At 42.1% G+C, this 25,175-nt stretch overlaps 1 protein-coding gene across 1 annotated transcript in view; it reads right to left on the reverse strand.

Annotated features, from left to right (window-relative positions):
- Positions 1 to 1,456: 1,456 nt before the first annotated feature.
- Positions 1,457 to 25,175, reverse strand: part of LOC133450405 (versican core protein-like) — a 56,655-nt gene continuing 32,936 nt past the window's right edge. Inside the window, exons 6-12 of the mRNA XM_061729019.1 lie at positions 8,782 to 8,895; positions 8,577 to 8,690; positions 6,290 to 6,448; positions 5,946 to 6,028; positions 3,777 to 3,921; positions 3,421 to 3,603; positions 1,457 to 3,334 (exon numbers count right to left, since the gene is read on the reverse strand). Of these exons, the coding sequence (XP_061585003.1) occupies positions 3,189 to 3,334; positions 3,421 to 3,603; positions 3,777 to 3,921; positions 5,946 to 6,028; positions 6,290 to 6,448; positions 8,577 to 8,690; positions 8,782 to 8,895 (944 nt within the window). The 3' untranslated portion in view covers positions 1,457 to 3,188. The remainder of the gene's footprint in view (positions 3,335 to 3,420; positions 3,604 to 3,776; positions 3,922 to 5,945; positions 6,029 to 6,289; positions 6,449 to 8,576; positions 8,691 to 8,781; positions 8,896 to 25,175) is intronic.

A 25,175-nucleotide genomic window follows, 5' to 3' on the forward strand; every position in this document is an offset into this window, starting at 1 on the left:
CTCTGTGCATAGGACTGTCAATAGCTCTTGTCAACACAGTAAACCCATATGCCCCCATGTGTTCAGAAGTGATATTGCTACATAGAGTGACTTTAAATATGATCAATTACGCTTTCAAATTAGGGGTTATATATCGGATGTCGCCTCACATCAGAGACAAGCTGAGATTAGAATCCCTTCGCATTTATTTATCTTTTTTTATGCCCAATGCTACCAGCCCAAACCATAGTAAGACAAAGAAAGGGTTTCAATGTTTTAAAGATTGTGAAAATCCATGGGAACTGGGTCAGTATTTAGATGGAATACAAGGAAGATGTGAGCTATAAGACTTTTTTCTTACCTGGAAAAGAATAGTATTGCATTTTCTCATAAAGCAAGCATGTGTTTATACCACTTTTACACGCACTGGAGATTTTCTTTGTCTGGAGGCTTATTTGAATGGGCAATCAATGGCTGCTGCAGTTATGCAGAGCATTTTTATTTGGTATAGCTCTGCAGTTTCAAACAATCAGATGTTGTGGAAACTGTCATAAAGTCTACTGATATATACTTCCAAAATAGTTCTCACTTACACATCCACACTGAGTTATAAAAGACAAGAGAATGGCAGGGTAATTAGTGAGTGATATAATGTAACTTTACCTTGGACTTGACAAAGCACATGTCAAGGCTAAGACAGTAGGTATAGCCGAGGTGCATTTCCCTTCCACAGTGAACCTGCAGATCTAGTTAAATCCCAGTGAGTCATGGGCAGCACGGTCTAGGTTTCTCCACTAATCAGTCATGAGACATCTGCATTTCATGAGGACAGATTGCAGCCTGTACTCTCGGATGGGCATCCAGGAGTAACCTTTAATCAAATGTCAATTCTGGTCTAATGACAGCGTGGGCAGTGACAGTGAAAACCTTAAGATTACAACTAGCTCGATGTTATTTCCCAGGTAATGGGGCTCTATGACAGCAATGTCATTGTGATTTTCAAATGAGTGCTGCATAAGGAGGCACTCTGGGACTTGTTTTGAAGGGTAATGTACTCAGAAAGTTTTTTTTCTCACACCATGTGGTCTGCCACATTTCACCAGCACTGTGTGAATGTACTGTCAGTTTATCTACAGGTTTGTTGGCCGTGTCTGATAGGTCCCCCTGGACTCAAGTCTTATATTACAGCTCACAAACTCCGGGTTTGGGTTTGTAGTCTGATAGCACTACCTGCTGGTACACTTCCCTCAGTGCTTAGTGTGAGAGGAAACAACATTCTTCTCCAAACACTTTCTTTTCCTGCACATTTTAACTTTTGGACATTTTCCATGCAAGCAAATAAATAAATCAAAAGGCTCTTGCGCCATTAAAACTATCAAGAACTCAAGAAAAAGCTGAGGCGCTCGACATTCGAACAAAGGCCAACATTTTATGGATACAAGTTTTAAAATATCAATATATTTACTTTATTTCTTTGGTGACTTAAAGCAGGAAAAAATGATCCTTACAAAAACACAAACATCCCAGATATTCACATTATAAATTGTTTTTTGCTTTTTTTTAAGTTATAAATATAAAATGTATTATGTGCACAAAAATGACATTTCTCTATTAAAAATCTGGCTGAGACACATCACCACCCACATGTACAAATATTTTGCCAATGATACAAGACATAAATATTGCAGATCATTGCTGATGTGGACTCTCAGACCACCGATTGCTGTTGAATATGTAAAAAAGACATGCAAATCAATCATACTGCTGAGTAATTCTCCATTTTCACTGCATCCTTTTAAAACAGTCTGTGAATGTGGCTTGTTTCCTCTTAAAAATCACAAAAAAAAAATACATGAAGAGCATTGCTGGGTCAAGTGACAGCATCATACTTTTCATGTCAGTAAAAAATAAGTGAGGAGATCAAGAGCAGCTTGAAAATAAATTATACGCATCTCTGCCAAAACAGTTCTTACGTTCAAGTCTTTCTGAGTATTTCGTAAAAAAAAAATACTATACATTCACTCACTGACTGATTTGAAGTGACCACAAAAACTGAATTGTTCTGTGAAGAAAAGCACGAGTCAGAAAACATTGTAGGAAAAGATATATTAAGCTACGACAGAAAAGCAGCAGCAGACTCTGGCGAGAGATTAAAAACAGCACAATAGTTCATGTAAACATGCTGTATTAACTGAGTGTAAGTTATGCACTCAAAACCACACTTCCCTTCTTCTGTTTAAAAAAAGAATAACATCTATATTCACCTCCAAATAAAGGTTTTGTCAATAAGTACTTAGAGAGTATTCTTAGATAACATTTTCTGAGATTCTCTCTTAAGCTTTCTATCTATGAAGATGTCATTTGACATCGTATTCACTAATCAGAGCAGAAATAATAAATGCTGGTCATTTGGCTCTTTGAAAGCTGCCTCCATAAGGAAATTAAATTACATTTTCTCGATTAGATTAGGAATTTCAGTAACTACTGAGAAAGCTATGAAACCATGTGTAACAACATGATCTGGGCCTCTGTTCACTAACATAGAACACTTTAGGGTTGTAATTAGTTTTCATATAAAAGTTAGATTTTGTTTGAATGTAATCTGAAATGGGTCCTTTGCATAATCACTGCAGTTTGTGTACTTAGAAATCAGAGCTTGATCTCCTCACAAAGAGAACTTTGGCTGAAAACATGAGGGCTTGATCATCCGTCGTGTATGTCTGCTTGTAGCCCTTCCTGAAACGGCAGGATGGATAACAGGATTTTTTTAACACGAACGCTTCTTTCAACACCTTACTTCCTGTAAATGAGGAGCACTTGCAGTGATAAATGGCATAGTTGGTGTACAGAGGTATTAGGTAACAGCTATGAATGAATTATTTGATGAGCTAAGAAAGAGGAAAAGACTTTTGCTGTTAGAAAATAATATACACATATAAAGATAGTACTCTTTGCTTTTCCATAAGTCAACTGAAAGTAGTTTTTTTTAAACCACACTGAAACTGTTACAACAATCACCAACAGATATGAAAAGTCTTGCGTCAACATCTAAAAGGCACTTCATGCGATTCCATCGCCATCCAAATTGCAAGAAATCTGCAACTTATCTCCTGCGTTTCTTGGAAAAACTTTCTTTTTTGCGTTTGCTTTTTCCCTCTCTCCAAACGGGCATCAGGCTTACGTTGTTCTCTCGAGGAAACATGTGGAAATCACGACCTTTTCCTTTTATGGTGAGTTTTGTCCCTTTTTCCCCGGTAGCGCTGCTGGTCGATGTGTTGCCGGTTTTTGAAGTTGTTGATGCTGTAGAGACTATTGTGCTGATGTCTTCTCACGAAGGTCCTCCTGTAGCTCGATGCTGTCATCAAAAACAAGAACATATGAATGTAACGATGTCTGTCTTCAGAACTGCATATGTCACGGCGCAGTACCAGCTGTACTTACGGTCAATGCAGGTGATTTTAGGGATATCCCATCGTCCATCCCCACGGCAACGGATGGTTGGGACATGCCTCTGAATGAAGCCTGTCCGACACTGGTACCTCACCAGAGAGTTTATTTCGTACCGCTCACGCTTCTTGCCAAAGGTATATGCATTCTCCACCATCGGAGGTTCACTGCAAGCCACTAAAAGGCAGAATAGACAAAAATAAATATTCCTAAAAGAAAGAATTTTACAACAACAAAAGATTTGTATTCATAATGTCTTAACTTGTCGAGATATTTGGAAATTGCAGGTCTTATTAATTTATATTTAGAATTAGTCAAAATAATCAGTTTCGCCTTTCCGTTCTTTTTACCTGTGCCCTTTTTGCACGTGAAGGTTAGGTGGTAGTTGCAAGGGACGTCATTCCACTGGCCGTCCTCATGCCATATGACCACGACGCAGTCTTCACCAGAGGAGAAGAAACTGTCAGGCTGGTTCGGCCTCCAGTTCTCATATTGCTGCAAGAAGAGCAGAGGATTTAAAAGAAAATGATGGTGCCTTTCAATTTTTTTTTTAATCTTTTATGGTTTTATGTAACAGCATATAACAGAAAAGATTATCTGGTCTTAAGGAAATCTTAAAAGAAATTAAAATCTCAGATGACAAACACAATATATTACGCTGTTATAAATTATTGAACCAAAAGTAAACCAAAATGCAACTGAAGTGTGTGCAGCAGTGCCATTTTGGTTGTAGTACAGGACAAAGAGTTAACATCAACTACCGGATGATACTCTCATTTATTAAACAGACAACAGAATAGAATATCCTTCTTTTGTACGTTACTAATACTGATAGTGCACTTTTGATCAAGTCATGGCTCAGATAGTTCTGCTACAATTTCATTTTTCGCTCCAGCAAAGTGATCCATGAAATGCAGATTATGCTTAATTTCAGCAGCAGTCTGCAATTTTAAAGAATGTCCACAAGATGGAGTAACTGGATCTCTCTAGGACCCACCTGTGCTACACTAAATGAATCTTTACTCACGTCTGACAGAACCTTTGAGACCCTGGAGAGCTAAAATACAATACAAGATACATTTATGAAGAGTGTTTTAATAATATGCACCCACACTGTATGGGCAGCAGCGATAGCTGACAGACTTTTTCTTTTTCAACATGAATCTGAAGCAGAATATTGTGGTCCAGAGGCTCGTGCTGTATCACACTGGGGGGGTTGCTTAATGAGCCTGACATGTTTGGTACCCAAGTCACACCAATGTCTGTGTTTCTGCAATAATGACAATCCTAAGTTTGTGTTGATATTTCTCCACATGGTCATGTGCCTGCACAAAAAGAAAATCCTTACAAATACAGTATACACACAGCTGTAGAGCTGTGGGGCATTCGAGCTAGAATTGATGCTAACTGCAATCTCTCAGCACATTCAAGGTTCAAACAGCTTCTTCAAAGTTGTGACCCACCCCCACCTCTCCAATCCATGCCTCCAGGCTCTGTTACTCTGTCATTACAGCTAACAAACATACAGTGACTTCCTGCTCTGCTCACCCCGGCACAACAAATGGTTAACCCATCAACTGCCCGGCAGGGCTTGCATCCTCCTCAAGATAATTAAACAAACTTTGATCATACGCATGAACACGGGCAACACCATGTCTGCAAGTGTCTTTATATGTCTTAAATATATTACTACACTCCCTTTATTGTTTTTCAGGTGTAAATAGTTCCCACTTGTTTAAAATGAGTCTTAATATTTATTTAGATCAAGCAGAGAGACCACCCACCTAGACCCCCGGGGCTGCTTCCATACAGTTTTCTCTCTCTGTCTGCAGCTGAGCACAGGTGCTCTCCATCTGTGTGGCTGCTTGTTTGGTAGCCTTCACCCCAGGTGGCTGCCTGCTGGCTGCGCCCTCTCGTGACTAAGGGGGATGACCAGATACCAGTCCACGTCTGCACGACTCCCCTCCACACAACGTCACTCACACCTTCATCACCTCTAAATCGCTCTCCACAATAGTCCTATGCTTATCTTTTAACCCCCTGGCATTCTTTCTGCTTCCTTCCTATCTCTGCTCCTGAAAGATCATCTTTGAAGTGAGACATCAGTCTGTGCAACACAGATGTACACTGTAATTAGCCAAGCTTCTGTCCAGTAAAGGGAATCTTAAGGAGCAAATTTGTATGCAGTTTTATAAACACTGCATTCAAGGACAGTGCACATTTTCCCTTTAACAACTTACATCCCTGAATCTGTCGGTTTTCACATGCTGGACCCTCATTATGGGACTTGGTGGTGACTTACAGTATGTTCTCCATCAGCTTTATTGCCAGAGCAGTCACAAGGGCGTAGCGATATGAAGCAGAGTGGAGGACGTCATGAGAAAGTCACCAGAGCTTACTGAGAAGAACAGCTCTCCCTGGATGACTTCATCTGTCATCTGCATCTCTTCCAAATATTTACACTGTCTGTGCGCCATGTTTGTTGAGACAAAAATACGTGAGAAAGCAACCTATCTTACCAGAGGGCTGCCATCAGTCCAGCGGAAGTCGCCGTCAAACATCTTATCATTCAGGCCGATCCACTGGTAGTCCTGTCCAAGACCTGCCATGCAGGGCAGAGTGAAACACAACAGATTACACTCCTCCTTAGCCATAATGCCTTTTAAGGACTGTCCAGATGCAGAAAATGTGAGACAAAATAGGGATAACTGTGGCATTTTCAAGGCCTTAATCATGTTTCTGCTTTTTTCTCTTTGATATGACTCTATCAGGGTTTTCTTTTTCTAGCAAGTATCGTAAAATAGCCGTTGTATATGTTCCTATATATCTTACTGGTTATGTGAAAGTGCATCCTTTAACTTACGGTTGACAAACTGTTGCTCTTCGTGGGAAAGGATGCTAGAAAGATGAGCCCCGTGCATGCGGCACTCTCGCTCTGCTGAGTCCCAGCTTTTCCTCTGGGGTAAGTATTTGTAGCAGTGGCCTTGAAACTTGTGCCAGCCATAATCACATGTTTCTGTGTCTGATGGAAGAGACAGTGAAAGAGAATTAGAGTGTACAAGAAACAAATTTATATATGTAAGAGATCAACATAAATACAAAAAAAAAACAATTTAGGATTCATGGCATCACTTAATCTACAAATCTATATTACACTTAACACCTGGGTACAGTAGGCCTTCAGGCTTGCAGTTATCTCTGATACTGTCTGCAGATGAAAGAGGAACATTGTGATTGATCCTTCCATGTGGACCCTAGAACCAGCTATCTGGAGGCAAAGTTATGCAGTAAGACCTTTAAAAGGTGCAGTTGAGATGTTGAAGATCATGATTCCTCTAAAGCTTTTTAATAAGTATTCATGAATAGGAAACCTACAGTATATCAAACATATGAACTTGGTGTCAATATGTCAAATTCATGTAAACTCCTGAGAGGTTGCAGGTGAATTTTTCAAGGCATCTTTACCACACTATTGGTGTGAGTTGTTCCATGCTTGTTCTGTCTCCCTTCCTCATTTTTGTCTGTGAAGACTAAGACGAAAACAATAAGGCTTTCCGGGCTGTTCCTTCTTAGGTTACTTTTTACCCTTTTTATTTGGCAAAGCTTCTATGGAAGACAGCTGTTTCTGAGTACACAATCTGGGTGGGATTCACTGAGGAGAGATTCAAATAAAATTTAGGGCGTAAACACTGGCTGAAAGAAATCCGCCAAGCCCTATGTTGCCAACAGAATCCTTTCTGCCGCCGGACAGAAGGCCTAATACAGACATTTGATTACCCAGTTTTGGCACCCAGCCTTAAGTTACTTCCAGTCTAGTTATCTTCCTCACTGCCTCAACAGGATCATAACTGAGAAACCATTCTCTATGTGACACCTGAAAATGTTTTGTTTTTTTGTCTTTTTTTAATATGAGAAGAAGTCATGAAAGGGGTTAAAATGATAATAATCCTTTTACAGGCCTGTAAGTCTCAATACTGAGAGTGATGGGCAACTTGGTGTAACATCGGGCACTGAAGTTTTGTTATGCTGATGCTAAAATCTCAATCACGAAGGAAGAAGGCACATGTTAATCAGCTATCTCTCGTGATACATGGAATAATCATCCAAGGACAGAGCATTTTGTTTGCAACTTAAGATAGATGAATGACAGACACATGACTCAAACACTGGGTACGCTACACCTAGATGTCTTTTCCTGGGTGTCCTAAATTCAATAACAGTTATAAGAGCAGCCGTTAAACTTCATCAGTGAGACTTTTGCTTTGTATTTTCTTATATTTTTAATCACGAGCATGCAGCTGTGAAGTTGTATTCTTCAACAGATTTTTTTTACCTTTATTTACATGTTTGCATGAAAAATGATGGTTAGAATGGATCAGCTGGAGTAACGACAACACTTTTATGTGTCTGTCTTCAGAACATTTCACCACAGCTGACCTCTGTCATAGTCTGGTGCAAGTGCAGTCTGATTCACTTAGCAACGTGGCTGCCCTTTTCAGGTCATTAATTCTCCTTCACATTTTTCCTTGAACTCTTGACATTTTCTACTAAGGTCAAGAGATAAATTTGGAGGAGGAAAATGCTTGATATAAGACTTTTTTTAAATCATTCAACCACACCCTCAGACTTTACATCAAGATCTGAATGTCGGCAATAGCATACGCAGACGATGTGTCAGTTGTATGTGTCTGAAACTAATGGACGTCAAGGGAGCTCAAAGAGAGTCCCAAATGTTATCATACACAACAAACCTTCAGGCAACACTTTAAGGAGGCTGTAAAAAAGTGGTTGTGGCGATGACTTAAAGGTGTTTGTGATTCATATAATGCCTGGGAGACAGGGGGGGGAAAATGCTCAGCTATATACAGTAGGTAACTTGGTTAAATATTGGTGGTCTGTCTAGAATAAGACTGACTCATTTTTTCTTGTTTGATGAGGATGATTGATTGTATTAAGTATCTTAATATAATAAAATCAAACTATGTTTAAGTGTTTGATTATATCCTGTCTTATGAATGTTTGTGTCAGTCTAGACATTGTTGATAGGCAGGTAGTTGCAACTGAAATGTAAAAAAAAACACTTGTTTGAAACAAAGCACTTAGAAATATAAAGTTATTAAGAGACTCCTTTGAATGAATAACAAACTTACCCATCTCACAGTACAGCCCAGAGTAGCTTGGGAGACACACGCATGTAAAGGAAGCCAGCCCATCAACACATGTGCCTCCATTGTGGCATGGGTTTGACTGACACTCATCAATGTCTTAATAGGAAACAAAAAAAGGAGATTTTATTGTTAATATTAATATTAGTATTGATTTAATCTGATGATGAATGTGAGGAGAATATCCAACCTGTTTCACATCGTTGACCAGTGTAACCAGCAGGGCATCTGCATGAGGAGACGCTGCCATCTTTGTAGCAGGATCCCCCATTCAGACAGTTGTTTTCTATGCAAGAATGAACTCCTGTTAAGGAAGAAAAATAAAAGTTGAAATGAGAAGAAGTGCATTCTGAGCATCCAAATTATGTTATAAATCAATGAAAGCCAGTTGAAAATGCATACCAGGAATTTCCAGATTCTCGCCATCCATGTTGAGCTCCAAATCAAGTCCTATAGTGGGTGGTGTAGTTGTTTCCTCCCCCTTTGTATGGCCCTTAAATCCAGTTGTAGCTGTGGTGGCTACAGATGTTGATGACACTTCTTCACTTTGTGATTGTGGTTCTGTAGCTGTTGTGAATTCTGCGGGTGTCTTTGTGGAAATTTCATTGTCTTTTGTGCCAGTTTTGCTGACAACTTCCTCTTTCCTCAGGGGGCTGTAAGTTTTAACAGTCTCCGTCTTTGAAGCTGGTGTAACATCTCCCTTGAATATGATCTGGATTTCATCTTGGGACAGAGGCTGCTGTTCCATTGCATTGATCTTCTGTATATTTCCAGACCAATTTTCAGAGCTGCCTGATGTAGTCTCAGAAACGGACGAGCCACTTTCTGCCCCTGTGCTAAGTAAAGGTGGCCCCTTGGTCGAAGTAGGTAGCTGCTCTGAAGTGATGTTCTCAATTTCATCCAAATCTGGCTTAGCAGTGCTTCCTATGATCATGTTTTCCACTGAGCTACTCTGAGAAAAAGGGGTTGCTGCAGTGGGACTTGTTGCCATGACAGTGACAGCTGTTGATAGAACAAGTGGGCTGATTGCAGATGTGCTTTCAATGCTGTCGAACTGCTTGGATGTTTGAGAAACAGCCACTGTTGTAGAAATAACCACAGTGTCCTCTCTTGGATTTGTTGTTTCATTGAACTGGGGAATCGTTTCCACTATATTGGGATTCATTTCTCCATAATCTGGGGGTGGATAATCTATATTATTATAAATATTATAGTCCAGAGATGTACTTTTTTGGACATCGGTGTCTGGAGATGGTTTAGTCTTGGGTTCAACTGTCTCGTCAGCTTCTAAAGCTGATCCAGGCTCAGTCACAGAATAATCCACAGCCCCAGAAGCTGCTGATGCTGTAATCTGACTTGTTTCATGACTTGCAGAGATAGGGTGAGTTGTAGTCAGCGATACATCTTTAGAGGAAAGGTCAGTCTGAGGGGGCTGTGTTATTGTGCTCTCTGACCTCACTTGTTCAAATGATCTCTGGGGAGTTGTTGCTGGGTGTGCAGGAGCAACAGTTGTGTCAAATTGAAACACATCTTCAGGCTGTGTTGAAGCTGAAAAAACAACTGAAGTGGGTTTTAAGGATATGAGTTCGCCTGAAACTTTAGTGACCAATAGTTCCGTCTCTGTATTTGAAGAACTGTCTGCAGCTGATCCGAACTCTAAAGATGTTGATGGCTTCTGTGACTCAATTGAGCTGGTCACAGATGGACGTTGTGAAGAAGAATGACTGGAAATGAATGAAACATCTGGAGTGACAGAGTCAGAACTAAATGTACTTGAAGTAATCTCTCCTGAACCACCTTCTTTACTGTCTGTTGCGTCATTTGAACCATCTTCATTCAACAAGATGTCTGTTGTAGTGGATTTCTTAGTGGTAGAGGGGGAAGGGGTGAAGGAAGGTCTTGTCTCTTCAGAGGCCTCATGATGTGTAACATCTGCAGAGGAAGCCACCCCTGTAGTCTCAGTGCTAAACAGTGAGGATATAGTTGGTGATGGGACTTTCTTTGTTTGCACTGAAACTGAGGAGGTTTTATTCTCATGGCTTTGCTCCATCTCTGCAGTTGTTTCTGCTGAAGCGGACACTAGAGATCTTGTTGTGGGCAGAATTTGGTCAAATTTCATTGTACTTTGCAGAAAAACATTTGACTGCGTCACAGGCTGATCATCTGATTCATTAGTTCTTGTAACACCAGGATAATAAGTGACTGTCGGCTTCTTAGTGCTAAAAAGACTAGAGGCAGGACTTGTTATGGGTAATTTAGATCTGTCAGATTTGGTTGATATTTCAGTACTATAAAGTGGAGAGTCTGTAGATCTTATGAGAGTTTCAGATGTAGATGGTATGAAAATGGATGAGCTTAAGCTTTCTATATCCATGCCATGACTTGTGGGTGATATGGTTGTGGATGATGGAGTGACTAAATTGTCGTGTTCAGTTGTGCTTATCACATATTCCTCACTTGACTGAGGTGTAGCAGACTTTAAGTCTGTGGTTGAGGTGAAGGTCTGAAGAGGGACAGAGTTAGAAGCTGAGCCTGCGTTAATTGTTTCAGGTGTAGGAGTGAAGATGGTGGCAGTAGCAGTCCCTGAACCTTCTTCTATTACCTCAAAAGTTTGTGTCAATGACAACGGTGTAACACCCCCAGCTTCTTCTGTCTTATGGGTTGGGTAAAGTGATGAAGAGGATACTTTAATGATACTATCTACATCAAAGATGACATTATCCGTTGTGATAATATCAGGTCTGGGGCTGCCTTGCCTCATATTGTCGCTCACTGCAGAAATCAATTCATCCTCATCTCTTGCAGCATTTGTTAAAGTAATGGATGTGATGGTTGAGGGTTTGGATGCGTAAGGAACCATAGTAGGTGTTTGTTCAGTTAAATTAGTCTTGACTTGTTTGCTGCTGGAAGTAACAATCACAACCTGTTGGTCTGTAACACCATGATATATAATGGTGGGAAGTGGGGTAGACATCGATGTGATTTCCTCCTTCTTATGTTCACTGCTTGAGCTTGCAGGGATGACATCAACCACTGTGTGATCACTGATCACAGCTTGAGGTGTGTGGGATGACTTTGTATACGTAGATTGTGTTGTATGGTCAGCTATAGTTATTTCATCTTTTGTTGCACTTGAACCAGGATCTCCTGTTGCTTCATAAGTGAAAGTAGTCTCAGAAACCTGCTCCCCGGAGGTTGGTGTACCTGAAACAAAGCTTTCCGTTTCACCTGTTACTTCAGGTGAGTGGATGAAAGGGACACCATATGCTGTTGTTGTGGTTGGCCTCTCAGTACTGTAGAGAGGCGAAGCTGAAGTTACAGTGGATTTAGGGATTTTGGATGCTCCACTGTCATGGGGTGCTGCTGTATTAGGTTTCTCTGTGTTGAACAGTGAAGAGGTTGTGCTCTTCTTTGTATCAGTAGATGCTCTGTCATGAGTTACAGAACTACCATCAGTACCACTGTCTTCTGTATTCACTGGGCTTCTGTCCATTAAAGGAGCACTACTACTTTGAGCTGGTTCAGTTGGCTTTTCATTTATTCTTAGGGAAGAAGTCATTGACCCAAAAAGTAAGGTTTGTGGGATTGAAGATGGTGGAGATGAGGTGTGTACTTCAGGAGATATTGCTTTTGTTGTTACTGTGCTGTCAAGAAAAGATACTACTGAGTCAGCATCGGTTTCAGGGGATTGGAATTGTTTAGTAGTTACCACACTATTAGGTATCACAACAGCACTTGTGACTGGCACAAATGCAGTTAAAGTACTGGTGGGGTCTCCAGAACTTTCATCATCACCTGAATAGTCATCTGTACTCCCCTCAATAGAAGAAGCTTTACTGCTGACTATCTGTGGAGACTGGGTGGAAGTCAGTACTACTTTGGCAGGCTGTGTACTGAAATGGGTTGCCAATGCATCACTGACCATGTCTGATGTGCTTTTTGTGTCATCTCTTTCAGTCTCATCTGTTGCCACAATATATCCATCCTGAAATATTGTGGTTGTTTCAATGGACCCTTCACCAGATCCATCTGAACTTGACTCCACATTACGTTCAGAAAAGCCACTAGAGTCCTCCATATCAGTGTATGTTTCTCTTGAAGTCAACACAGGAAAACTGTGTGTTGCTATGAGCTCAGAGGTTTCACTTGTTGATGGTCTATATGTTGTTGTCAGTAGGGTTGGTAATTCCACAGTGGATATCTCAGCAGCTGTTAGCGTTTCATCTATGTACCCAGATGTTTCATTTCTTGAGTACTGTTCAGCAGAATCACCACTTTCTGATTCAGACACTGATGAACTCAGAGCCTCAGTTGTGGATGAATACAGGGCAGCATCTATGGAGGATCCTGTTATGAAGTCAGATGAGGACTGAACTGTTGACTTAACACCAGGCTGTGATATGCTCTGAATAGAAGTTGACTGACTTTCCTCTGCTGGTGTGGGAAATGTAAGTTTGCTATGACTTTTGGAAGAAGAGACGGCTGGCACTGACATTGATATTTCATTACTGACTAATGACACAGACGTTGAGAGTAAATGATGAGAAGCAGAAGGTGTTGTTGAAGGGATCATGTCTCTCACATCATGGATTGTGGGATATGTAGCAGAGGTGACTACACTCATATCATGATACTCAAACAAAGGGGCTGATGAAGAGGAAACTAAATCACTGAAATGCGCTGTCTCCGTGCTAAATGACAAAGGTTTCTCTGTACTGTAGAGTGTTGTCTGATCCGTACGGGAACTCTCATGATCCCCAGTGGGTAGGGCTGTTGATTTCTCTGTGCTAAATAATGAGGAACCTGTTTTATTTGATACTGTGTCTGATGAGTCTGTAACCAGTGTTGAGGAGGCAGGAGTTGCTGAAATAATTGATTTGTCAGTGAAATCAGTGACGTAGTCACCAGAACCTTCTTGCCCCACGGTTATGGGGAGTGAAATTATTTCAGGAAAGGTTGTTGTGCTTTCACTCAGCGGTGAGGATGACGTTTCTCTGATAGAAGGCGAAGTTGTGAATTTGTGTGGAGTTGCATCCTCAGGACCTTTTCCATCTCTGTCAGTAATGCCAGAAGTTTCCTCAGTCTCATATGTAAAAGGAGAACCTGTGGACATGGTCATTTCCTCTGGTTTTGATGAATATTCCTCAGATTGAGTTGTACTAACAGTCTCCTGTGTTTCAAGCAACACTGATGTTGGTTTCTCTGTACTGTAGAGTGAGGAATCTGTCCTCAGAGTTGTTTTAGAAGAATCGCTTGGTTTGGGAGTGTGCAATGGCGTGACTGTTGACGTCTTTGTACTCGGTATGGAGTCAACAGTAGTCGACATTATAAATGCCTTCTCAGAGAAAACCGAAGGGGTGTCTCCAGAACCATCTTCGGTCGTGGTGAAGTGGAGTGATTCTTTTTCAGGTTTCATGGTTGACCCACTGAAGAAAGAACTGGACTCCATCACGGTAGACTCACTACTAATAAGACCATCCTTTACATCTGCAACAGTGAAAGATGCACCTGAAGGTACACTTGGAGACATTGTCAATGGTCTTGTAGGTTTTCCATCAGAAACTGGAGAAACTGACGGTTCTTCACTAAAAGATGGCACGTTTGTCTTTTCTGTATCAGGTGATACTGATGGTCCAACTGACTGATCTGGTGGTGCTTTGGAGCTATGAGGAGAGGCAGTTGTAGTTCTCAAGTATTTTGGGGTAAAGAAAACTGAAGGTGTGTCTCCAGAACCACCTAGGTCATCTGGTGAACTTGTGGAAGACATTCTTTCAGGCACATGAGTTTGGGCTGAAAAGGAGGAGAATGTTGTCTGATCTGTACGGGAACTCTCATGATCCCCAGTGTGTAGGGCTGTTGATTTCTCAGTGCTAAATAATGAGGAACCTGTTTTATTTGATACTGTGTCTGGTGAGTCTGTAACCAGTGTTGAGGAGGCAGGAGCTGCTGAAATAATTGATTTGTCAGTGAAATCAGTGACGTAGTCACCAGAACCTTCTTGCCCCACGGTTATGGGGAGTGAAATTATTTCAGGAAAGATTGTTGTGCTTTCACTCAGCGGTGAGGATGACGTTTCTCTGATAGGAGGCGAAGTTGTGAATTTGTGTGGAGTTGCATCCTCAGGACCTTTTCCATCTCTGTCAGTAATGCCAGAAGTTTCCTCGGTCTCATATGTAAAAGGAGAACCTGTGGACATGGTCATTTCCTCTGGTTTTGATGAATATTCCTCAGATTGAGTTGTACTAACAGTCTCCTGTGTTTCAAGCAACACTGATGTTGGTTTCTCTGTACTGTAGAGTGAGGAATCTGTCCTCAGAGTTGTTTTAGAAGAATCGCTTGGTTTGGGAGTGTGCAATGGCGTGACTGTTGACGTCTTTGTACTCAGTATGGAGTCAACAGTAGTCGACATTATAAATGCCTTCTCAGACAATACCGAAGGGGTGTCTCCAGAACCATCTTCGGTCGTGGTGAAGTGGAGTGATTCTTTTTCAGGTTTCATGGTTGACCCACTGAAGAAAGAACTGGACTCCATCACGGTAGACTCACTACTAATAAGACCATCCTTTACATCTGCAACAGTGAAAGATGCACCTGAAGGTACACTTGGAGACATTGTCAATGGTCTTGTAGGTTTTCCATCAGAAACTGGAGAAACTGACGGTTCTTCACTAAAAGATGGCACGTTTGTCTTTTCTGTATCAGGTGATACTGATGGTCCAACTGACTGATCTGGTGGTGCTTTGGAGCTGTGAGGAGAGGCAGTTGTAGTTATCAAGTATTTTGGGGTAGAGAAAACTGAAGGTGTGTCTCCAGAACCACCTAGGTCATCTGGTGAACTTGTGGAAGACATTCTTTCAGGCACATGAGTTTGGGCTGAAAAGGAGGAGAATGTTGTCTGATCTGTACGGGAACTCTCATGATCCCCAGTGGGTAGGGCTGTTGATTTCTCTGTGCTAAATAATGAGGAACCTGTTTTATTTGATACTGTGTCTGGTGAGTCTGTAACCAGTGTTGAGGAGGCAGGAGTTGCTGAAATAATTGATTTGTCAGTGAAATCAGTAACGTAGTCACCAGAACCTTCTTGCCCCACGTTTATGGGGAGTGAAATTATTTCAGGAAAGATTGTTGTGCTTTCACTCAGCGGTGAGGATGACGTTTCTCTGATAGAAGGCGAAGTTGTGAATTTGTGTGGAGTTGCATCCTCAGGACCTTTTCCATCTCTGTCAGTAATGCCAGAAGTTTCCTCAGTCTCATATGTAAAAGGAGAACCTGTGGACATGGTCATTTCCTCTGGTTTTGATGAATATTCCTCAGATTGAGTTGTACTAACAGTCTCCTGTGTTTCAAGCAACACTGATGTTGGTTTCTCTGTACTGTAGAGTGAGGAATCTGTCCTCAGAGTTGTTTTAGAAGAATCGCTTGGTTTGGGAGTGTGCAATGGCGTGACTGTTGACGTCTTTGTACTCGGAATGGAGTCAACAGTAGTCGACATTATAAATGCCTTCTCAGAGAATACCGAAGGGGTGTCTCCAGAACCATCTTCGGTCGTGGTGAAGTGGAGTGATTCTTTTTCAGGTTTCATGGTTGACCCACTGAAGAAAGAACTGGACTCCATCACGGTAGACTCACTACTAATAAGACCATCCTTTACATCTGCAACAGTGAAAGATGCACCTGAAGGTACACTTGGAGACATTGTCAATGGTCTTGTAGGTTTTCCATCAGAAACTGGAGAAACTGACGGTTCTTCACTAAAAGATGGCACGTTTGTCTTTTCTGTATCAGGTGATACTGATGGTCCAACTGACTGATCTGGTGGTGCTTTGGAGCTGTGAGGAGAGGCAGTTGTAGTTCTCAAGTATTTTGGGGTAGAGAAAACTGAAGGTGTGTCTCCAGAACCACCTAGGTCATCTGGTGAACTTGTGGAAGACATTCTTTCAGGCACATGAGTTTGGGCTGAAAAGGAGGAGAATGTTGTCTGATCTGTACGGGAACTCTCATGATCCCCAGTGGGTAGGGCTGTTGATTTCTCTGTGCTAAATAATGAGGAACCTGTTTTATTTAATACTGTGTCTGGTGAGTCTGTAACCAGTGTTGAGGAGGCAGGAGTTGCTGAAATAATTGATTTGTCAGTGAAATCAGTAACGTAGTCACCAGAACCTTCTTGCCCCACGTTTATGGGGAGTGAAATTATTTCAGGAAAGATTGTTGTGCTTTCACTCAGCGGTGAGGATGACGTTTCTCTGATAGAAGGCGAAGTTGTGAATTTGTGTGGAGTTGCATCCTCAGGACCTTTTCCATCTCTGTCAGTAATGCCAGAAGTTTCCTCAGTCTCATATGTAAAAGGAGAACCTGTGGACATGGTCATTTCCTCTGGTTTTGATGAATATTCCTCAGATTGAGTTGTACTAACAGTCTCCTGTGTTTCAAGCAACACTGATGTTGGTTTCTCTGTACTGTAGAGTGAGGAATCTGTCCTCAGAGTTGTTTTAGAAGAATCGCTTGGTTTGGGAGTGTGCAATGGCGTGACTGTTGACGTCTTTGTACTCGGTATGGAGTCAACAGTAGTCGACATTATAAATGCCTTCTCAGAGAATACCGAAGGGGTGTCTCCAGAACCATCTTCGGTCGTGGTGAAGTGGAGTGATTCTTTTTCAGGTTTCATGGTTGACCCACTGAAGAAAGAACTGGACTCCATCACGGTAGACTCACTACTAATAAGACCATCCTTTACATCTGCAACAGTGAAAGATGCACCTGAAGGTACACTTGGAGACATTGTCAATGGTCTTGTAGGTTTTCCATCAGAAACTGGAGAAACTGACGGTTCTTCACTAAAAGATGGCACGTTTGTCTTTTCTGTATCAGGTGATACTGATGGTCCAACTGACTGATCTGGTGGTGCTTTGGAGCTGTGAGGAGAGGCAGTTGTAGTTCTCAAGTATTTTGGGGTAGAGAAAACTGAAGGTGTGTCTCCAGAACCACCTAGGTCATCTGGTGAACTTGTGGAAGACATTCTTTCAGGCACATGAGTTTGGGCTGAAAAGGAGGAGAATGTTGTCTGATCTGTACGGGAACTCTCATGATCCCCAGTGGGTAGGGCTGTTGATTTCTCTGTGCTAAATAATGAGGAACCTGTTTTATTTGATACTGTGTCTGGTGAGTCTGTAACCAGTGTTGAGGAGGCAGGAGTTGCTGAAATAATTGATTTGTCAGTGAAATCAGTAACGTAGTCACCAGAACCTTCTTGCCCCACGTTTATGGGGAGTGAAATTATTTCAGGAAAGATTGTTGTGCTTTCACTCAGCGGTGAGGATGACGTTTCTCTGATAGAAGGCGAAGTTGTGAATTTGTGTGGAGTTGCATCCTCAGGACCTTTTCCATCTCTGTCAGTAATGCCAGAAGTTTCCTCAGTCTCATATGTAAAAGGAGAACCTGTGGACATGGTCATTTCCTCTGGTTTTGATGAATATTCCTCAGATTGAGTTGTACTAACAGTCTCCTGTGTTTCAAGCAACACTGATGTTGGTTTCTCTGTACTGTAGAGTGAGGAATCTGTCCTCAGAGTTGTTTTAGAAGAATCGCTTGGTTTGGGAGTGTGCAATGGCGTGACTGTTGACGTCTTTGTACTCGGAATGGAGTCAACAGTAGTCGACATTATAAATGCCTTCTCAGAGAATACCGAAGGGGTGTCTCCAGAACCATCTTCGGTCGTGGTGAAGTGGAGTGATTCTTTTTCAGGTTTCATGGTTGACCCACTGAAGAAAGAACTGGACTCCATCACGGTAGACTCACTACTAATAAGACCATCCTTTACATCTGCAACAGTGAAAGATGCACCTGAAGGTACACTTGGAGACATTGTCAATGGTCTTGTAGGTTTTCCATCAGAAACTGGAGAAACTGACGGTTCTTCACTAAAAGATGGCACGTTTGTCTTTTCTGTATCAGGTGATACTGATGGTCCAACTGACTGATCTGGTGGTGCTTTGGAGCTGTGAGGAGAGGCAGTTGTAGTTCTCAAGTATTTTGGGGTAGAGAAAACTGAAGGTGTGTCTCCAGAACCACCTAGGTCATCTGGTGAACTTGTGGAAGACATTCTTTCAGGCACATGAGTTTGGGCTGAAAAGGAGGAGAATGTTGTCTGATCTGTACGGGAACTCTCATGATCCCCAGTGGGTAGGGCTGTTGATTTCTCTGTGCTAAATAATGAGGAACCTGTTTTATTTAATACTGTGTCTGGTGAGTCTGTAACCAGTGTTGAGGAGGCAGGAGTTGCTGAAATAATTGATTTGTCAGTGAAATCAGTAACGTAGTCACCAGAACCTTCTTGCCCCACGTTTATGGGGAGTGAAATTATTTCAGGAAAGATTGTTGTGCTTTCACTCAGCGGTGAGGATGACGTTTCTCTGATAGAAGGCGAAGTTGTGAATTTGTGTGGAGTTGCATCCTCAGGACCTTTTCCATCTCTGTCAGTAATGCCAGAAGTTTCCTCAGTCTCATATGTAAAAGGAGAACCTGTGGACATGGTCATTTCCTCTGGTTTTGATGAATATTCCTCAGATTGAGTTGTACTAACAGTCTCCTGTGTTTCAAGCAACACTGATGTTGGTTTCTCTGTACTGTAGAGTGAGGAATCTGTCCTCAGAGTTGTTTTAGAAGAATCGCTTGGTTTGGGAGTGTGCAATGGCGTGACTGTTGACGTCTTTGTACTCGGTATGGAGTCAACAGTAGTCGACATTATAAATGCCTTCTCAGAGAATACCGAAGGGGTGTCTCCAGAACCATCTTCGGTCGTGGTGAAGTGGAGTGATTCTTTTTCAGGTTTCATGGTTGACCCACTGAAGAAAGAACTGGACTCCATCACGGTAGACTCACTACTAATAAGACCATCCTTTACATCTGCAACAGTGAAAGATGCACCTGAAGGTACACTTGGAGACATTGTCAATGGTCTTGTAGGTTTTCCATCAGAAACTGGAGAAACTGACGGTTCTTCACTAAAAGATGGCACGTTTGTCTTTTCTGTATCAGGTGATACTGATGGTCCAACTGACTGATCTGGTGGTGCTTTGGAGCTGTGAGGAGAGGCAGTTGTAGTTCTCAAGTATTTTGGGGTAGAGAAAACTGAAGGTGTGTCTCCAGAACCACCTAGGTCATCTGGTGAACTTGTGGAAGACATTCTTTCAGGCACATGAGTTTGGGCTGAAAAGGAGGAGAATGTTGTCTGATCTGTACGGGAACTCTCATGATCCCCAGTGGGTAGGGCTGTTGATTTCTCTGTGCTAAATAATGAGGAACCTGTTTTATTTGATACTGTGTCTGGTGAGTCTGTAACCAGTGTTGAGGAGGCAGGAGTTGCTGAAATAATTGATTTGTCAGTGAAATCAGTAACGTAGTCACCAGAACCTTCTTGCCCCACGTTTATGGGGAGTGAAATTATTTCAGGAAAGATTGTTGTGCTTTCACTCAGCGGTGAGGATGACGTTTCTCTGATAGAAGGCGAAGTTGTGAATTTGTGTGGAGTTGCATCCTCAGGACCTTTTCCATCTCTGTCAGTAATGCCAGAAGTTTCCTCAGTCTCATATGTAAAAGGAGAACCTGTGGACATGGTCATTTCCTCTGGTTTTGATGAATATTCCTCAGATTGAGTTGTACTAACAGTCTCCTGTGTTTCAAGCAACACTGATGTTGGTTTCTCTGTACTGTAGAGTGAGGAATCTGTCCTCAGAGTTGTTTTAGAAGAATCGCTTGGTTTGGGAGTGTGCAATGGCGTGACTGTTGACGTCTTTGTACTCGGTATGGAGTCAACAGTAGTCGACATTATAAATGCCTTCTCAGAGAATACCGAAGGGGTGTCTCCAGAACCATCTTCGGTCGTGGTGAAGTGGAGTGATTCTTTTTCAGGTTTCATGGTTGACCAACTGAAGAAAGAACTGGACTCCATCACGGTAGACTCACTACTAATTAGACCATCCTTTACATCTGCAACAGTGAAAGATGCACCCGAAGGTACACTTGGAGACATTGTCAATGGTCTTGTAGGTTTTCCATCAGAAACTGGAGAAACTGACGGTTCTTCACTAAAAGATGGCACGTTTGTCTTTTCTGTATCAGGTGATATTGATGTTCCAACTGAATGATCTGGTGGTGCTTTGGAGCTGTGAGGAGAGGCAGTTGTAGTTCTCAAGTATTTTGGGGTAGAGAAAACTGAAAGTGTGTCTCCAGAACCACCTAGGTCATCTGGTGAACTTGTGGAAGACATTCTTTCAGGCACATGAGTTTGGGCTGAAAAGGAGGAGAATGTTGTCTGATCTGTACGGGAACTCTCATGATCCCCAGTGGGTAGGGCTGTTGATTTCTCTGTGCTAAATAATGAGGAACCTGTTTTATTTGATACTGTGTCTGGTGAGTCTGTAACCAGTGTTGAGGAGGCAGGAGTTGCTGAAATAATTGATTTGTCAGTGAAATCAGTGACGTAGTCACCAGAACCTTCTTGCCCCACAGTTATGGGGAGTGAAATTATTTCAGAAAAGATTGTTGTGCTTTCACTCAGCGGTGAGGATGACGTTTCTCTGATAGAAGGCGAAGTTGTGAATTTGTGTGGAGTTGCATCCTCAGGACCTTTTCCATCTCTGTCAGTAATGCCAGAAGTTTCCTCAGTCTCATATGTAAAAGGAGAACCTGTGGACATGGTCATTTCCTCTGGTTTTGATGAATATTCCTCAGATTGAGTTGTACTAACAGTCTCCTGTGTTTCAAGCAACACTGATGTTGGTTTCTCTGTACTGTAGAGTGAGGAATCTGTCCTCAGAGTTGTTTTAGTAGAATCGCTTGGTTTGGGAGTGTGCAATGGCGTGACTGTTGACGTCTTTGTACTCAGTATGGAGTCAACAGTAGTCGACATTATAAATGCCTTCTCAGAGAATACCAAAGGGGTGTCTCCAGAACCATCTTCGGTCGTGGTGAAGTGGAGTGATTCTTTTTCAGGTTTCATGGTTGACCCACTGAAGAAAGAACTGGACTCCATCACGGTAGACTCACTACTAAGTAGACCATCCTTTACATCTGCAACAGTGAAAGATGCACCCGAAGGTACACTTGGAGACATTGTCAATGGTCTTGTAGGTTTTCCATCAGAAACTGGAGAAACTGACGGTTCTTCACTAAAAGATGGCACGTTTGTCTTTTCTGTATCAGGTGATATTGATGTTCCAACTGAATGATCTGGTGGTGCTTTGGAGCTGTGAGGAGAGGCAGTTGTAGTTCTCAAGTATTTTGGGTAAACTGAAGGTGTGTCTCCAGAACCACCTAGGTCATCTGGTGAACTTGTGGAAGACATTCTTTCAGGCACATGAGTTTGGGCTGAAAAGGAGGAGAATGTTGTCTGATCTGTACGGAAACTCTCATGATCCCCAGTGGGTAGGGCTGTTGATTTCTCTGTGCTAAATAATGAGGAACCTGTTTTATTTGATACTGTGTCTGGTGAGTCTGTAACCAGTGTTGAGGAGGCAGGAGTTGCTGAAATACTTGATTTGTCAGTGAAATCAGTGACGTAGTCACCAGAACCTTCTTGCCCCACAGTTATGGGGAGTGAAATTATTTCAGGAAAGATTGTTGTGCTTTCACTCAGCGGTGAGGATGACGTTTCTCTGATAGAAGGCGAAGTTGTGAATTTGTGTGGAGTTGCATCCTCAGGACCTTTTCCATCTCTGTCAGTAATGCCAGAAGTTTCCTCAGTCTCATATGTAAAAGGAGAACCTGTGGACATGGTCATTTCCTCTGGTTTTGATGAATATTCCTCAGATTGAGTTGTACTAACAGTCTCCTGTGTTTCAAGCAACACTGATGTTGGTTTCTCTGTACTGTAGAGTGAGGAATCTGTCCTCAGAGTTGTTTTAGAAGAATCGCTTGGTTTGGGAGTGTGCAATGGCGTGGCTGTTGACGTCTTTGTACTCAGTATGGAGTCAACAGTAGTCGACATTATAAATGCCTTCTCAGAGAAAACTGAAGGGGTGTCTCCAGAACCATCTTCAGTCGTGGTGAAGTGGAGTGATTCTTTTTCAGGTTTCATGGTTGACCCACTGAAGAAAGAACTGGACTCCATCACGGTAGACTCACTACTAATTAGACCATCCTTTACATCTGCAACAGTGAAAGATGCACCCGAAGGTACACTTGGAGACATTGTCAATGGTCTTGTAGGTGTTCCATCAGAAACTGGAGAAACTGACAGTTCTTCACTAAAAGATGGCACGTTTGTCTTTTCTGTATCAGGTGATACTGATGTTCCAACTGAATGATCTGGTGGTGCTTTGGAGCTGTGAGGAGAGGCAGTTGTAGTTCTCAAGTATTTTGGGTAAACTGAAGGTGTGTCTCCAGAACCACCTAGGTCATCTGGTGAACTTGTGGAAGACATTCTTTCAGGCACATGAGTTTGGGCTGAAAAGGAGGAGAATGTTGTCTGATCTGTACGGGAACTCTCATGATCCCCAGTGGGTAGGGCTGTTGATTTCTCTGTGCTAAATAATGAGGAACCTGTTTTATTTGATACTGTGTCTGGTGAGTCTGTAACCAGTGTTGAGGAGGCAGGAGTTGCTGAAATAATTGATTTGTCAGTGAAATCAGTGACGTAGTCACCAGAACCTTCTTGCCCCACGGTTATGGGGAGTGAAATTATTTCAGGAAAGGTTGTTGTGCTTTCACTCAGCGGTGAGGATGACGTTTCTCTGATAGAAGGCGAAGTTGTGAATTTGTGTGGAGTTGCATCCTCAGGACCTTTTCCATCTCTGTCAGTAATGCCAGAAGTTTCCTCAGTCTCATATGTAAAAGGAGAACCTGTGGACATTGTCATTTCCTCTGGTTTTGATGAATATTCCTCAGATTGAGTTGTACTAACAGTCTCCTGTGTTTCAAGCAACACTGATGTTGGTTTCTCTGTACTGTAGAGTGAGGAATCTGTCCTCAGAGTTGTTTTAGAAGAATCGCTTGGTTTGGGAGTGTGCAATGGCGTGGCTGTTGACGTCTTTGTACTCAGTATGGAGTCAACAGTAGTCGACATTATAAATGCCTTCTCAGAGAAAACTGAAGGGGTGTCTCCAGAACCATCTTCAGTCGTGGTGAAGTGGAGTGATTCTTTTTCAGGTTTCATGGTTGACCCACTGAAGAAAGAACTGGACTCCATCACGGTAGACTCACTACTAATTAGACCATCCTTTACATCTGCAACAGTGAAAGATGCACCCGAAGGTACACTTGGAGACATTGTCAATGGTCTTGTAGGTGTTCCATCAGAAACTGGAGAAACTGACAGTTCTTCACTAAAAGATGGCACGTTTGTCTTTTCTGTATCAGGTGATACTGATGTTCCAACTGAATGATCTGGTGGTGCTTTGGAGCTGTGAGGAGAGGCAGTTGTAGTTTTCAAGTATTTTGGGGTAAAGAAAACTGAAGGTGTGTCTCCAGAACCACCTAGGTCATCTGGTGAACTTGTGGAAGACATTCTTTCAGGCACATGAGTTTGGGCTGAAAAGGAGGAGAATGTTGTCTGATCTGTACGGGAACTCTCATGATCCCCAGTGGGTAGGGCTGTTGATTTCTCTGTGCTAAATAATGAGGAACCTGTTTTATTTGATACTGTGTCTGGTGAGTCTGTAACCAGTGTTGAGGAGGCAGGAGTTGCTGAAATAATTGATTTGTCAGTGAAATCAGTGACGTAGTCACCAGAACCTTCTTGCCCCACGGTTATGGGGAGTGAAATTATTTCAGGAAAGGTTGTTGTGCTTTCACTCAGCGGTGAGGATGACGTTTCTCTGATAGAAGGCGAAGTTGTGAATTTGTGTGGAGTTGCATCCTCAGGACCTTTTCCATCTCTGTCAGTAATGCCAGAAGTTTCCTCAGTCTCATATGTAAAAGGAGAACCTGTGGACATGGTCATTTCCTCTGGTTTTGATGAATATTCCTCAGATTGAGTTGTACTAACAGTCTCCTGTGTTTCAAGCAACACTGATGTTGGTTTCTCTGTACTGTAGAGTGAGGAATCTGTCCTCAGAGTTGTTTTAGAAGAATCGCTTGGTTTGGGAGTGTGCAATGGCGTGACTGTTGGCGTCTTTGTACTCAGTATGGAGTCAACAGTAGTCGACATTATAAATGCCATCTCAGAGAATACCGAAGGGGTGTCTCCAGAACCATCTTCGGTCGTGGTGAAGTGGAGTGCTTCTTTTTCAGGTTTCATGGTTGGCCCACTGAAGAAAGAACTGGACTCCATCACGGTAGATTCACTACTAATTAGACCATCCTTTACATCTGCAACAGTGAAAGATGCACCCGAAGGTACACTTGGAGACATTGTCAATGGTCTTGTAGGTTTTCCATCAGAAACTGGAGAAACTGACAGTTCTTCACTAAAAGATAGCACGTTTGTCTTTTCTGTATCAGTTGATATTGATGTTCCAACTGAATGATCTGGTGGTGCTTTGGAGCTGTGAGGAGAGGCAGTTGTAGTTCTCAAGTATTTTGGGTAAACTGAAGGTGTGTCTCCAGAACCACCTAGGTCATCTGGTGAACTTGTGGAAGACATTCTTT

Source organism: Cololabis saira, chromosome 9, assembly GCF_033807715.1.
Source record: "Cololabis saira isolate AMF1-May2022 chromosome 9, fColSai1.1, whole genome shotgun sequence".
NCBI classification, from domain to species: Eukaryota; Metazoa; Chordata; class Actinopteri; order Beloniformes; family Belonidae; genus Cololabis; species Cololabis saira.